The sequence below is a fragment of the Drosophila erecta genome, unplaced genomic scaffold (assembly GCF_003286155.1).
Source record: "Drosophila erecta strain 14021-0224.00,06,07 unplaced genomic scaffold, DereRS2 tig00000092-arrow-pilon, whole genome shotgun sequence".
In the NCBI taxonomy this organism is placed as follows: Eukaryota; Metazoa; Arthropoda; class Insecta; order Diptera; family Drosophilidae; genus Drosophila; species Drosophila erecta.
In genome coordinates this window covers 3,122,111-3,138,368 of record NW_020825207.1, presented here as the reverse complement: position 1 = coordinate 3,138,368, position 16,258 = coordinate 3,122,111, and the positions used below count along the sequence as shown (strand labels likewise).

Genomic DNA, 16,258 nt, shown 5'->3' with positions numbered 1-16,258 from the left:
TTATACTCTTGTGCTGTGCGTTTGGCACACCACTAGTTCGGTTCCACCACTACTCCGCATCACACGCTTTTTTCGTCTGCTCGGTTCGTTCGGCTATTCAAAATACAAATTTCGAAATTAACAACTAATTGGGCAGCAGCGTGCACTGAAAGCGGAGCCAAAGTGATCAGGAGGAAAAGGCGTAAAAAAGTAAATCGAATCGAAGGCACCAGAAATCTTGGATTTTTAACACGGCGCGCGTGCTACACACATACATACGCAGGTGCACACACAGACACACGCACACGCGTGCACAATTACGTACCATTGACGCAAAAGCAAAACGTCAGAAAAGAAAAGGGGAATTGACAAATAACAACGTTTGGCAAGCACTGGACTCTGACTGCTGTCGTTCTTTTACTTTGAAATTGCCACGCATGGACGACGAAGTCATTGAAATTAGCGATAATAGCGAAAACTCATCTATTTCCGAGATGGATGTGGAAATGACGGGAGAACAGCCGGCTGTTGACGCCAATGTCGCAGCAGCAGAGGAAATTGTGCCCAAGGACGCGGCAACGTAAGTAAAAATAAAAACGGGAAAATCTTTACAGTCGCTCTAAAACTAACGATACTGCCCGTCTGTGAATATGCTTTCAAGTGACTTCCAAATTGTAGCTATGTTTATGCCCAGTAATGTTAAATATTGCAATTGTATGTGAAGTTTCCAAATCCAACATTTCGATGAAATGTGAAATCGTTTCGTAAATATTATTCAATTTATTCTAATATAATAATATTGAAAAGTGCTAAAACAGCAACAGAAATTTAACAGATTAAATCATAGAACTGGTAGTCAGTGTCAAACTGTGCGATAACAGCTACATATGTGTTCAAGTTTTTGATAGCATTGGTGTTTTATGTAATCTATTGCCCGGGGTCTCTTTCCCTCTAGCTCCCTCCCCCTGCCGCATTGACCCTCCTTGTCGCACCTATTTGGCATGGTCATGGGCAGCAGCCAAACGTAGCAAGTATAGAAAAAAAAAACAAATAACAAAAATACATATAAAACGTCAGCGACGCCAACGCAAACGCCCTGCAGTTTACAGTGGGCATTCCCTTGCAAAGGTGTGTTTTTGTACTGTTATACGTTAGCTAGTTAGCTGTTAACTATTATGTTAGATAATTATAAAATTTTAATACAAATATGTTTGATTGTTTTGTGCAAACTATTTAGGTGTCAGATATTAAACATGTTTGATTTAGGAAGGTTCCACTGTAATGCCAAATGTTGTTGCTAGGTGCGCTTTGTTTAGTTCTTGTTTGAAACTGGTTTTACTTTCCGTTTGCCGCCCAATCTTTTTCAATGCCTCTGTGTGTGTGGGCACGTTATATTTTGAAATTCGAGTATCTTTGGTTTAACAAGCTGGCATTAAAGCCAAAGTTTAGAAATGACTGTAGCTGGAAATTAAGGACAATCTTGATGAGTATTGTATTTGCTGTAATAATGGTACATAAAAGCACTGTTATCACAATTTTGGGAAATCATTATTTTTAGGTTTTCAATTGTGTAGAACAATCAACCGGTTAAATGGTGCATATTATTGCAAATTTGCCAACATAAACAGTTATATATTTACGAATTCAGACCGAGGGTTTGATAAAAAAAACACACGATTGAGTTTTATATTTTATTAAACCTTTTTATTAATTCCATTTATGGAAAGAACTAGAGCCATTTGATTATCACGAAATTGGAAAGTTAAATTGGCTTAAGCGGTGTTATCGCGGTTGATAACGTACTCAGTACTGAACTGCTGCATGGAGGCATGCTTGCTGTTTTATAGGCAATTTGGGGAAGCCAAAGAGCAAAGTTTTGGAGAGTTGGGTTGTAAACCTCTATTTTCTTGTTGGAAGAGAGTCTTCTGGAGAATAGGGGTAATTGGAGAATCCTGGGACAAGTGCTATTTGCATTTAAACTGACGCTATTTTATTTATTTCCTTGTTTTCGAGTAATCGTATTCAGCACTTGATTGTGGTGAAAATAGGAATTTTGCACTTGGGAAAATCGAGTTCATATTTGGTGTTTTACCATTGATATTGTTTTTTCGCTTATTACGATATTTTCGATAGCATTTGCGTTACTTTTTGTGATTGTATTGCAATAAAATAATCCAATAATCCACTGCGGATAGATAAGATTTGTATGGCCAACCATCAGGTGATGGCTTCACAGGGGGACTATTGACTGACTAAACGCGTTCAACTGGAGGAGTTTCAAAGTCAAGTACAGTCATCGCCAAAAAAACCGAAACAAAGACAATGCCAAAAGTTTATGGCAACCTACACACAACGCTACCACAAAAGTTGGCCAAAATAAAATGTAATGTGAATGAACCCAAGCGCAAAATTCTACGCTCATGTCTCATAGGCCTTCAGCTTTTTTCTAATCTCCATTAGTAAATTTATTTCGCCTTTTAGAGTTCAAGGACTTGGGCAAAAAAAAAAAAAAAAAAAAGGCGGAACAATTTCTCTCGTCTGGTCAAACTGACTCATAGCCATGGAAATAAGATGTTTATTATGGTTTTTTGTTGTTTGCACTTACTTGGAAACTTGATGATGACGATGGGGAAGAGGTGAAGTGGTGAGGAAACCCGTTTGCAACCAATTGATAAATTAGAAATGCCGACCCCGAAAAACGTGAAATTTCATTTTATGCAGTTGTAGAAAGGTTGACAGCATCAGCCCACTGATTTTATTTTATATTTATAGATATCGGTGCGACATTTTGGCCTTGTCAAGTTCAAGGTCGTTTGGGTGTACCAGCAAAAGGTCAAAGGCTAGGGCATCGTTCATGCTAACTGGATATATGTATGCAAAAACTTAATTCAGAGTAACTAAGTTTAAAAATAATAACAGTTTGAGCTTATGTTTTGTGATTAGATGTTATGATCACATGTTGAGCATTACAGCTCTTAAAAAGCACTTTTGCTTGGAATAGCTGATAAGTAAATAATGAACATAGCTAATTATTGTGATGTGATGGGCCCTTTCCGTTTCAGAATAACCAGTGTTGTTGTTTATTAAAAAACATATATTTTCGTAAAACTTGAATTTGTGTATATTAACTAAGCAAATGCTTAGACTTTGCCATCGATGGAAGACTGTTGCTCGTTAACCTTATCAGGCATTACAGTTTGGCCAGCACTTTGTTCTACTTATTGGCCATCAACGAAGTTTACGGCCATCAACGCTTTTAGGAGCAGACGTTTGTATTTCAACGTAGCTTCGACCCAAATTCGCTTTGGTACAACTTTATCGCTATTTCGTCTAAACTTTTGGCCAACTATAACTTCGGGTAATTAGCTTCCAACTGTGTAGCCCACGAAAAAGTTATTGCTCGACTTCAATCAAAGTGGGTCAATTAAATTATTGATTCGCCACGAGGCTACAAACAGAACACAATGGGCAAAAAAGAGACGTGGAAGAAACTTGAATGGTTTCCAATATTTATAATATTAAAGATCTTGATTGTTTCGAGAAGCTCTGAGCGGATGTGGTGGGTTTCTGCAAAGTGGCAGTCATTTAAAGACAATAAGACAGTAGGTGAATAGCTTGAAATTACGTAATGCCCATCTTGTGGGGGCAAGCGCGTATTCAATTTTGTTCTATTAAGGTTTTTTTGTCCAGAGACGTTTGAATAATGCGACAAAGTCAGCTGAAATAAATGAAAGTATATCGAATTGGAAACGATCCCATTTAGTGTAAAATGGAAGTCGTCAATTTATATAATTTATATTATTAAGTTAACCACTCTAGGCTTATCGTTGCATTATCGCTAATACTTATTCAAATGCATTGGCTCAATTTTGCCGCCAGCAGTGAAAAGCAATATCCCCTTATCCTTCGTTGATCATGTCAAAAAGCTTAAACAGCTGTCATCTGCTACCCATTAATCGCCGGTCTTGTCTTCCCCTATCTGTCTGTATCGAAACTGGTAGCCAGTTTAGCCAGTCTGCCGCCTTTGACGACTTTAGCTGGCTTTAAAAAGTAGGTAGAAAGATAATAAATTAATTATACATAGTTTGAATATATAGTGCGTTATAAAATGCGAACATTTAATACTTAACATATTTAGTGAAATATGTATTTCAATAAAAATTTAATAGAAGGCAATTGCTACAAAGCGTATTCTTGCAGTGTAGCCACAAAGAGAGCAAGAGAGAGTGAGCGTGCATGATGTTGGGTGAGGAAAAGGCATTTCCATTTTCAGTTTCAAACTGTAGGTGTTGGCAGCTTGTAAATGGGCACTTAACTAGATGGCGCCATTACAGTTTGAAATTAGCTATTTTTACGATTTTACGAATACTAGTTAGACCTATTAGTATTTTTATTTCTTTTTTTTTTTGCGACTTTGTTATCATAGTTTGGAAATTTGTGGCAATTTCTCTGGAAATCATCAGCCTTTGTTTTAGTTTTTTGCTTAAATATTTTCTTTTGTTTTGCTTTTGTGTTCACGGCAGTGGTTGGCGGTTTTAATTGCATGGGGTCGGCACTTTCACTTGGTTTTGGTTGCAATTGCGAGTTCGTAATTCCACTTGTTGCAGCGGAATGTAACCTAAATTGCTGTTGAAATTGCCCCAATTTGACAGTGAACTGGATCTAGTTGGGCATTATTTTGTGGTTTCTTTTTGCATTCTCATATTCACCGAATCATTATCAGAGACTCTTCCACAAAACCACAATTTTCATCATGTTCCCTGGTGAATGTCCAGTTTTGTTGTCTTGCCATTTTTGGTTTCATTAAAACACATTAATTAAAATCAGACAGTCAGCAGACGATATCTCTTGTATATGTCTCGATTGAAATCCACGACACGCCTTATGCACATACATATATGGTATCTATAGATTTGTATATTTTATATCTACAAAATTGTGCTTTCTTAAACAACGGGAAGTAAAAATGTTGACCAGAAACAAAGCGAATGAAATTGAGGAAGACAACTGAAGAGAGTGCAACAACTTTTCCACGATTTTGAGGAAGAGTTTAAGCATGCTCGGCAAAAAATGGCATTTTAAAATGCAAATGTGTACAACAAATCACCTATTCATTGCTATTTTCTCCTTTAACATGATTTATTTTTTACTTTTATTTTTATGTTTTCTACTAAAAAAGTATTGGCTAAAATATTTAAATATTATATATGAAAAATCAATAGTTCTTGCGACTGTGTTCATTTATGTTGATTATTCGATTCGATTAAAAAAAAAGGTCCAATTAAATGTGATTGCTAAGATCCCTTTGATGTGGCAACTCACTCTCTTCCTTTTGCTCTGCTCGCGGCGCTTGCTCTCTCGTTTCTCTCTCCTCGTCAGCTGCTCTGCTGCGTTGCAGTTGTCAGCGGCAGAGGGGCAGCACTGAAGGGGATCGTCGCTCTGCCCACTCAGTCGCGATTTGCAGCAGTGCGTCGATCGACGTCGTTTTCCGCGCTCGTCGCGAAAATTGTGAAAAAGTTGCGGAAGGGGAAAAATTACTGAATATATTATATAAAGAAAAAAGCAAAGGCTCCAAGAATTTTCGCTTTGAGTTGTTTGTCTTCGCTGTGTCAAAAAATTACAAATTTACATCGAATAATCATCACAAAATAAGTAGAAGAACCGGTAAACGCAGACGAAACATTTTTCAAGCGATTTTAAAGTGACTTACTTTCTATGTGCTCCAAAATAGCCCACTTCGACCGGACGGAATAGCCAACTAAATCTTTGTATATCCCCAACGATCCAACGTCGAGCTGAATAAAATGTTGTAGTAAGTTTTTTGTTTTCTTTTATTTTTTAGGGATGTCTACCTAATTTTGTTAATCACCTAAACGAATGCTAACAAATACAAAGCCCAAAGTACAGAAAAAACCAAAAATAAACCGACGTTGACCCATCCAACAACACAGCTTGTATCAAAAATATAGTGAATGTTGTCTAGAAACCATACCATTTTGTGTGCAATACCAATGTAACTTAATGAACACTTATTTTAGTTGATTTGAGCATTAAAAGTTACGAATGTAAGTCAATTAGAATGCTGTCTATGCTAACAAATACAAACCAATTCAATTAAAATTGATTGTCTGCTTGTATTCGAATTTTGACCAGACTGTAAGCACCATTTTGCCTTTAAATCGGTTGCGTCTATATATAAATATTTCTGTCTGTTTGGGTGTCGCCTGGTGTTCGTTGCATATTCATTTGTTGCGATTTCTCAACTCACCTCTGGGCCCCACAACCGCCACGTGCAGAGGCGTTGAAATTCTAAATCAATTGATACATTCACACATTCAAATGGGTTGAATAATACGGCTGATTAGTTAGCAATCAATATGGGAATTTGTTAATTTTTTCGAAAATAACCTATGAATAAAGCTTTACAATATCAATAAAAATATGCCTAGAATATTTGCATGAAATCCATTTAAATACGATAAGAAATTCATCAATATAATTTAGCTGTCTGCAAAAAATCCATAATTAAACATTTCAGGTCTTTTATAGAATTAATTTTCAATAAATTCTCTAGAGAGTGGGAAAGTCATTTCACATAGATCAAATACATTATTTAAGGGTTGAGAGAAACACTTTCGTATTTTTCTCTATGATGATTCATTTCACAACTTTGATTTGTCGCCAGCCTTTTGCCCTTCACACACTTTTTCCCAAACCCCACAGCAAAGAGCATTGACCAATGCAATCAAGGCCAATAAAAAAAAATAAAAAAAACGGCGAAAATTCTGCACAGTAATATTTTAAGAAATCAAGAGAAAAATAACCTTTTATGCGTAGTACGTGTTAAACTATTGTTGTGAAGTAATATTTGTTTTCAATCGTTGACATGCGTACGTAAATATATCTTACTCTGTGCCGATACAAAAAAAAAAAACAGGCGAACTAAAAATCTTTTCGACATTTCTCAATCTCTTTAAAATGTCAGAGCCCAACTGGGCTGCCAAATGCACTGGCTCTCGACCATTTTAGCCTCTGGTTTTCAGTCCTTTCTCCTAGGAGAGCATTTGGGGGCCTCTTTGGGGTCTCTGGGCACATGTGTTGGCCCCAACTTTTTGGGGTAGCAAAGCTTTGGCTGGCATATGGCACATTGAGGTCGTCGTCGGCGCAAATTCTTATCCAAAAAAAAAATGAAATGAAAATACAAAAAAAAACTGCTGCATGTGGAAAATATGTACAATGCATTGCTACCGCACTATAATTTTGGTTTTTGTGTTGTCTTTTTTAAATTTCAGCTTTTTTTTTTTTTTTTTGGCTGGGTGTGTCGTTTATTGCCCCGACATAAATGTTTTTATGCCCCGCCATTGTTGTTGGCGTATCTGCTGCTCATGTTGCAGTTGCAGTGGCAATTTTTGTTGCAGTTGTAGTTTCTGTGGGCGGGCAGATTGCGTTTTAAATTGCAGTGGCATTAAATTTTGCATGCACTTTATTGCAGTTGCAGGCAAACAAATGACTCACATGGGTAACCCGATCCATTTCGAGTGTGAAAACTCTGCCCCAAAATGCATTTCAAGTCGACTATAGTCAACTATAGGCCAGTGTCTGTTTATATGCCACATGCCACCTCCTCCTCGTGGAATACTTAAAATTATATGTTTGGAGACGCAATTTTGCTGCGCTTGGTCATATTTTTATGGGCCACTTTGTGTCAAGGGAAAATGCATTTCCCGGCTTATGATTTACGGTATGTTTTCTTTGCACAAAAGTGCAAATTTATGGTCTGAGAAATGGCTTATAATTTTTTGTGTGTTCAATACCCAAAAATGTTGATAATGTGCTATCCCTTTTTAGCTATCCTGCGTTATAAATCATTTGTGAATCTAATAAGATAACAGTAGGAGGAAAATCTTATTTTGAGCAATTTCTCTTTAATCGAACAAAGTTATATTGTTGTTTTTCCATTTCATTGCAATTCCCATGGCAATTGATCATTCGTATCTATGCGGCACACTCTATCTCTAATCTATGACCAATCCTACTTTCAAGCACGTATCCCATAGATATGTCGTATAAAGTTAAGAGCACACATTCCACACCGTCATAAGTCCCGCCGGTCATATGTACGTGTATACTTTTATTACGTATTGTGTGTGCCATAAATAGCTAGCCACTGACAACTGTTGGGAGCACCCAACCATTTAACACATCGAATAATGGGTCGGACAACGACCCAGAAGTGGGGAACATAAATTCAATTGAAGCAAGTGTCAATAGAACACGAGCTCATCCATTTGCAAGTGTTCTATAACTACGATGATGATGGTGATGATGATGATGATGATGCTGCTGATGATGATGGGGTTGGTGATGAAGAGGATGGGGGCGCTGGTGAGACAAACAATCAATTATGTATTTCATATTGTTGGCATAACCACTCTTGTGCAACCAATGGCGAAAAGTATGCATCAATCTAAAGCACCTAAAAAAAATTAACCAATTAGGTAAAAAACACCAACTTATTAAGATTACACATTGAAAAATGCTGGCTTACAATGCTTGGCCACAACATTGTCTTGAATCGCAAATCCCCCCCTAGAAACAGCTCAACTTCAGCAATTTGGCTTAAACTTTCAGACCGACTCTTGGCCAGGTTCATTAACTTTGTTATACGTACTCCCTCGAACATTTCCCTAAAGTTTCGCCCCATTCTTAAGCTGGCTTTTCTTTTATTTATTGGAAACTTCATATCCCTATTCACTTAAGCCCTGGCTGCTTTGGCTCTGCGCCCAGCAGTGTTTTACTGTACTCGCTCCCTTTATTTTCGGCCGCCATTATGTCTGCACAGCATTTCCGGTTCACGCAGTTGGGGGCAAACACAAAAAAAAAAAAATGTAAAAAAGAGAAGAGAAAATCTACAAAAACACTGAACCCGCATTGACCTACTGTGCGTGGTCCACGTGAGTCACAATAATACAGTGAAAAATGGGCAACTGAAACCATAAAATTAGAATCTTAATTCGAAATATATATCTGTGTGATTTTTGATTATTTTGCACTTTATAAATCTAATTACAAATCGAATTCAGCTTGGCATGCAAAACCCACAGTAAAGATAGAAATAAGTGTAATCAATGCAACCAAATTGGTCTTAGGGACGCTACACTGTACCACAGCGAGTACCATCTTGGTGTAGGTATCTGTGTGCGTTCGGTTCTGGTGGCAAGCAATTTCAACTTGTGGCAGGTCATGTCCGCTGCCCGCTCCTCCGCCCACTTGGCCACGCCTCCCTAAAGCGTGTTGTGATGGGTAAACGGGTAAACTATTTGATATGCGCTTTCGCAAAGGGTTTGTTGACTGCTCAGCGTTAACTGAAGTGGAATTTGTAGGGTGTTGCCATAAAATATTGACTCTTCTTGGCGGCGTAAACTGTTATGTACGCATTATATTAAAATTCCATTGCTGAACTACTCTTTATTCATTATAATGAAACACGTTTATTGAGAGCGAATCTTACTTATTAATCCTTTGATTTATACCAAAAATATCATTTAAAATGTGTATAACGACGTATTTGTTTTAGGCTGATATTGTTCTATTCAAGCAGCATATTATAAATAAACAAGGAGCAGGGTATCTGCAGTTCCATGTTGTGTGGGTTGCACTCGCCCTATTCTTATTGACCAACAAATGGCTGTTAGATGGCTAGTAGCATTGTCTGGCGTATCGTTGAAGTCGCCTGCTGAGAGGCTCCACCACCCACTGGCTGCACCACCCAAACCCCTCTTCTCCTTACCTCCCCCCACTCCCGACTCTCTCACATGCGCGCTGCACAATGCCACGAATGCCTTCTCTGCTCTCTTGAAAATGGCTCTCTTGCTGCAAGCACAGTGCATGCAACAAAGTAGTTTTCACAGCAGAAATTTCATCTGCTGCTCACATGCATCTGTAATTGTGTTTAATATTGAGAGATGCAAACATAAAAACATATTTTTACAGCCATAGTTAGGTCTTAAAAAAAAGAAGTGAAATGATGGTGCAATGACGTGCAACACTGCCACTGCAACACTGGCAACATGGTCGTAGTTTTCGCCTTCGTTACTTTGGGCTCTCGGCTTCAAGCTGCTCGACGTGGCGCCGCATTAAAATCATCGCCCGCAGCAGCGGCAACATGCAGCAAGCAGCGGCGGCAGCCACATCAGCAGCCACGCAGCAGCATCAACATCAGTCGCTTCCGTTGGCTGCCAGAGACCACCAGCAATAACGACGTGTTCGCCAAAATAGTCTTTTGATAGCCACTTGTATTTGTAGTTATTCGCGTTAGTGGGTGCATAAAGATCATCGAACAATAATATTGCCAATATTGCCCATCGATTGGCCAACCCCAAATGGGTGCTGTCTAAATCAGCTAGGCTAATTTTACTTTTCATATGCCGAAAAGCACCTAAACCCAAAAGTCTGACTCCTCCAAATGCTCAATAAATTGTATATGAGTTCGGAGGAATTTACATTTCTGCCGCGGTAAGTGAAATGCTGGATAGAATTAGAATAAGAGAGAGTTTCTGTTTTGCTTTTCGATTGTCAAAGGCAAATTTGATGTGGCAGAATGCAAAATGGAATGCTAATGGCAGTGCACTGGGAAGTTAGATATGAACGGCGGAAAAGTTTGCCGGAAATTGCGAAAGCGGAAATTTTCATGTCTTTAAGTATGTTTCAGATACAGATGAAATATCTGTGTGTAGATTGTATGGCAAAGTAGCAACAGCAAACAACGATATACCATTCATTCAGGCGACTTTAACATGTATATACAAATTATAATTTTATAATCAGCTTGCACATTTTATAGCCTCAACTTGCTGTTAGTGCAAGTTAGATACAGCAGTTAGCTGTATTTAAACTAAATAAAACCACACTGATAGTGTGTATCAGTAGTATTGAAAACTCAGTTAACTTTGTAAGTCAGTTGACTTGGTCAAGTAGGTTTTCAGCGGCGGCTTAAAAGTTAACTAAATGTTTGCAAAAGTAATCAAGCAGAGTGTGCAACTTTCGAACCTCAAGTGGTCCCACTGTAGCAATTGTGGGTCTGAAGCTATCGCATCAGTTAACTCGCAGATTTGACATCCTGACAATCTACTTTGCATGATTCTTGCAGCACATGTCACATGGCGTCCAAGTTTCCCTCGATGGCAGTGCGAAAAGTTTTGTCATCACGGACCACGCCCCCTTCTACAACATCCCCCCATCTCTCCCTCTTTGCCCGACAGGCCATCCATATTCATGAGGGAATGATTATTCCGACCAACCCACACTATCCCATCAATGCGCGCTACCATTGACTTCGCTTATCGCGCATTGAACTCTACTGTGACCTGCAGGCATTTGCACATGCGGACCAACACGTACGCACAGTGGTGGTCACATTGCTAGCGCCAAGGACACACTATTTGTTTATTGTGAAGGCGATGAGAGATTTAATGAGTAATAACTTATATTTAAGTACAGCCTTGTACTTTATGAGGTACATCAAAATTACTGTAATAAGTCATTCCAAAGGCATTATTGTCACGCATAACTCCCCAAGTGTTATTTATAACAGTTGTAATCTATACATGCTTATATTTGAATTGGCATGCTTTGCATTCATTCTTCTGCTCGCAGTTGTTGGCTCTTTTTTCCTTCGCTTTCCGTTTACCACTTTTTGTTACCTGTTTCACCTGCCGCTCAGTTGACGGTGCCTCTTTGAGCCCTATTTATCTAGCCCGGGCTTTCATGTTTTTTGGGCGTGCCAGCCATTTCTCCACCATTTCCCCGCTACTACTTAATTTAAATCAGCTCTTCAGTTTTCTTTTCCTTTTGCAAGCTGAAGTATGTATAATCAAGGCTCCCCATATTGAAGTTGAATTGCAAATGCAAACCGCGTTGCCTACTTTCATGGGTGGCAAATGGCCGAAGGGCTTCGCTATTGGGCAGAAAAATGCAAGGAAGGCTCTAACAAATGGCTTTCTAAAATGTTGCCCAATCAAGCGCGAGCGAATTTTTGACTTTTATGGGTTTCTCTAATTGTTATGCAAACTGCTGCTGCTGCTGCTGCTGCTGTTGACTGAATTGCTGCATGCCACCCGTCTTAGATATCCGAAACCCCCATTTTGGCCCCATTTGCGGCTTGGGCCGCGACCGCTTTGGCAAGTTATGGCAGCAATTAAAAGTTTTGTGCTGAGCACTTGAAAAAGAGAAAAAAATGATAAGCCAAAACCACCCACTTGGCTACGCCCTTTCTTCTTTATTTGTCTGCTGGAGAAGCAAGTAAAAAAAGCGTGGTTTCCATGCTTCAGCAGTAATTAACATCTTTTGTTTGCACGCCTTATCTTATTCGCATGCGATTCCCATCGCTTCACGAGTTACAATCAAAATGGTGTTTTACAAAAAAAATATTCAGGCTGTTCATAAGGGTTCTTATGTCGTGTAATGCATGCAAGCTTAGCTTCCCAAATGGAAAACAGAAACAGTTTTCCAAACGTTCCAATCAAGCAGAAATTAGAAAAGCATAGAAGGGGCTGCAGTGCCAAAGGTATGAAAACCCACCCAGTATTTCTAATATACCAATGTATTTTTAATGGAACACCAGAAGGAAGAACCGAAACCATGGGCAAATAAATAACAAGCAGGCGGAGTGAAAAGCCATGGAGCACTATGCCCCCGTAGTACTGGCATGGCGACAATGGTCTCAGTACAGTGAACACACCCTAGCTGGCACAACTCCAAGTGGGTTTTGTGTTTCGAGAGTTGTGGCTGGGTGGTTGGGGGCGAAATAGGGAACTTCTTTGGCTTTCGGGATTCTTTGGCGTCCGCATTAGTGTCGCCCTATTGGCGGCCATTGTGATGCCATAATTTCTTGGCCCATTTGAGCTTGGCGCAGGTTGTTGCACTTCCTTCAAATGGAAAATTCTAGTGATGCGGTGCGGCGACAGTGTGCTAAAATGTGAGGGAAATTAGGTCCAATTATTAACTGCAACTAGCGAACCAATCTCCTATCAGCCAATTCAAAGGACTTCAGCTACATATATCAACAGGCTTTTAATGCTGCAAACTATTTGATTTATTGCCATAAATCAGTAATAAAAAACAGCCTTTAAAGCGTTTGCGTATTTAAATAATTCGCTTAAAAGCATAACAGACATTAATCCGATCAATTTATTATCAGCTGATGTGGTTTTAAGCGGAAATCCACTTTAATGCCACACATTCAGCCCGATTTTCGAGTCACTGTGCAGCTGGCAAAGTCGTCTAGTCCACAGCAAGCGGATTACTTCCTGTTGCTTTTCATTGTGCCCGTTTTGTGCATTTCTGCTTGAGAAGGCGACTTTGCCCAGCGGCAGTTACTTCGCCTCGCTCAACGACGACATCAAATTAAAAATTCAAATGATGTAGACCATGCTATGTATATTCTTTTGTGCAATGAAGGATTGAACAAGGAAATTGTTTCTCTATATTTGCAGCATTGCCGAAGAGAAAAAGAAACTGGGCAACGACCAATACAAGGCGCAAAACTATCAGAATGCACTCAAACTCTACACGGACGCCATATCCTTGTGTCCGGACTCGGCGGCATACTATGGCAATCGGGCCGCCTGCTACATGATGCTGCTCAACTTTAATCGCGCCCTGACCGACGCCCGCCATGCCATACGCATCGATCCGGGCTTCGAGAAGGCCTACGTACGGGTGGCCAAATGCTGTCTGGCCCTTGGCGATATCATTGGCACCGAGCAGGCCGTCAAAATGGTCAACGAACTGAACTCGCAGAGCACGGCTGTTGCTGGCGAACAGACGGCGGTGCAGAAGTTGCGCCAACTGGAGGCCACCATTCAAACGAACTACGACACAAAGGCCTATCGCAATGTGGTCTTCTACCTGGACAGTGCCTTGAAACTGGCGCCCGCCTGCTTGAAGTAAGTCTGCGATCAAGTGTCTCTTAGAAACTCAAACTAATCGCACTGAATCTTTCAGATATCGCCTGCTGAAGGCCGAGTGTCTTGCCTTTCTGGGGCGATGTGACGAGGCGTTGGACATTGCTGTGGGCGTAATGAAGCTGGACACCACGTCGGCGGATGCGATATACGTGAGAGGTCTCTGTCTGTACTACACGGACAATCTGGAGAAGGGAATTCTGCATTTTGAGCGCGCCTTGACCCTGGACCCTGACCACTACAAATCGAAGCAGATGCGTAGCAAGTGCAAGCAGCTCAAGGAGATGAAGGAGAACGGCAATATGCTGTTTAAATCGGGTCGCTATCGCGAGGCACACGTTATCTACACGGACGCCCTGAAGATCGACGAGCACAACAAGGATATCAATTCGAAACTGCTGTACAATCGAGCATTGGTCAACACACGTATCGGCAATTTGCGGGAGGCCGTGGCCGATTGCAATCGGGTGCTGGAGCTGAATAGCCAGTATCTGAAGGCACTGCTACTGCGCGCCCGCTGCTACAATGATCTGGAGAAGTTCGAGGAGTCGGTGGCGGACTATGAGACGGCGCTGCAGCTGGAGAAGACGCCCGAGATAAAGCGACTGCTGCGCGAGGCCAAGTTTGCGTTGAAGAAGTCGAAGCGAAAGGACTACTACAAGATTCTGGGTATTGGACGCAATGCCACCGACGATGAGATCAAGAAGGCGTATCGCAAAAAGGCGCTGGTACATCATCCCGATCGACACGCAAACAGCAGTGCTGAGGAGCGCAAGGAGGAGGAGCTCAAGTTCAAGGAGGTGGGCGAGGCGTACGCCATTCTGTCTGATGCCCGCAAAAAGACGCGCTACGACAGCGGCCAGGATATCGAGGAGCAGGAGCAAGGTGAGAACGAAATGAAATACCAAAAGAATGGGCAAATGCTAATCCCTTACGTTTTTCAAATACAGCCGACTTCGATCCCAATCAAATGTTCCGCTCATTCTTCCAATTCAACGGCGGTGGCCGGAATAATTCGTTCAACTTTGAGTTCTAAGATCCCAACGTGTTGCTCATCATCACAGAGAAGAAGACCATCAAACCCACATTTTCTGTCTCATCGGAGGCCAACGCGACCCAACCAACACAGCAGCGCACAAATTTCAAATATTTTTGCATGTTTTTTTTTCCAAAAAACCCTTAAAAAGCACGTTTTGATTAGTTAACGGAAGAATATAAGCAAACTTCTTTGGAAATCTATTCAAAATCAAATCATACAACTAAATTTTCGTAAAAATTGTGCATTTTAAATTATGTTTCTCGGCTTTTTTCGGCGACATTAAATCATGAAAAATAAACCATAGGAGAATTATGAAATTAGACAAACAAAAATATATAAAAAAGTTGCAATATCCAGTTGTTGTTGGCTTCGCCGGCCTTTGTGAACTCTGCACGTGCGTTCGTTCAGAATGTATAGAGGAGTAATTGATTAATTAATGATTAATGAAAGCGTAGCCTTATTATATAACCAATTATATTTTTAACATTAAGCCAGACACTTAATTTTCGTTTCTAAGTTACAAAACAAAAAAAAAAAACTACGGTAAAACACAACACAAATCAATCAAAACGCTAAAATCCGTACAATTTAGTTTTCATTTTGTGAAATTAAACGATGAAGATTATATGTGAAGAAAATACATGAAGTAAAATTGAAAACAAAGAAAATGTTGGATGTTCTTACTTTTTGAGGGTGGAGGAATCGCTGCTTAAATTGTTGGAAAGTTGATAGCAGTGGTTGCATTTCATTATGTTATGCAATTAGAATAATATAATTTGAATTTTGAGTTGCAAATTAGTTTTCAAATGGACAACTCGGCGTTGCCAGATCAGATTCTTATGTGTTGCCTGCTTTTAGGCTGCGCGTAAAATGTATGTTAACGCCATGTAGATGTAGAGTGGCAACTATCGATATTATTGCGCGTTTCTCAAAATATTTGAATTTTATGCTACTGATATTTAGTATAAACGAGTTTTTGGAAGTCACCACCCTAATAAATAGGAAACATCTTTATTATATAACGAAGTTCGCTTTTTTGAGCACTTTCAGTGTTCCAATTTATAGCCTGCATTCAAAAATTTTTTTTGGATTTATAGAAAAACACACAGTTTACAATGCTTGTCAGACAAATAGGTACACACATTTATTTGTTTTTTAGCTGCTGCTTACACATTCAGAATAAACTAATTTTGGTTTACTTTCATACGCACTCACACGAGCACACAATTCGCACATTGATGCCAAACAAATTCTCGCTAATTTTACAGACAATTAA

At 39.8% G+C, this 16,258-nt stretch overlaps 1 protein-coding gene across 4 annotated transcripts; it reads left to right on the top strand.

Moving 5' to 3' along the window:
* Positions 1-8: 8 nt before the first annotated feature.
* LOC6547676 (dnaJ homolog subfamily C member 7) lies at positions 9-15,650 on the top strand. Of its 4 annotated transcripts, none has more exons than XM_026980406.1 (5): positions 469-559; positions 5,711-5,791; positions 13,473-13,925; positions 13,984-14,828; positions 14,894-15,650. In XM_026980406.1, exons 2-5 carry the CDS (start codon positions 5,784-5,786, stop codon positions 14,977-14,979), a joined length of 1,392 nt encoding a protein of 463 aa, XP_026836207.1. In that variant the 5' UTR covers positions 469-559; positions 5,711-5,783; the 3' UTR covers positions 14,980-15,650. The 4 variants fall into 4 exon arrangements, with proteins under 4 accessions (XP_001976224.1, XP_026836207.1, XP_026836208.1 ...); XM_026980407.1 differs by lacking the exon at positions 469-559 and adding an exon at positions 5,402-5,643; XM_001976188.3 differs by lacking the exon at positions 5,711-5,791 and having other exon boundaries at positions 9-559.
* Positions 15,651-16,258: the final 608 nt, after the last annotated feature.

What these genes read in the sequence shown, in the direction of transcription:
- LOC6547676 (XM_001976188.3), top strand. Translation starts at nt 417, where the DNA reads ATGGACGACGAAGTCATTGAAATTAGCGATAATAGCGAAAACTCATCT. An exon ending in CTGGCGCCCGCCTGCTTGAA is followed by an intron (nt 13,926 to 13,983) that starts GTAAGTCTGCGA and finishes TGAATCTTTCAG; the next exon opens with ATATCGCCTGCTGAAGGCCG. An exon ending in TATCGAGGAGCAGGAGCAAG is followed by an intron (nt 14,829 to 14,893) that starts GTGAGAACGAAA and finishes TTTCAAATACAG; the next exon opens with CCGACTTCGATCCCAATCAA.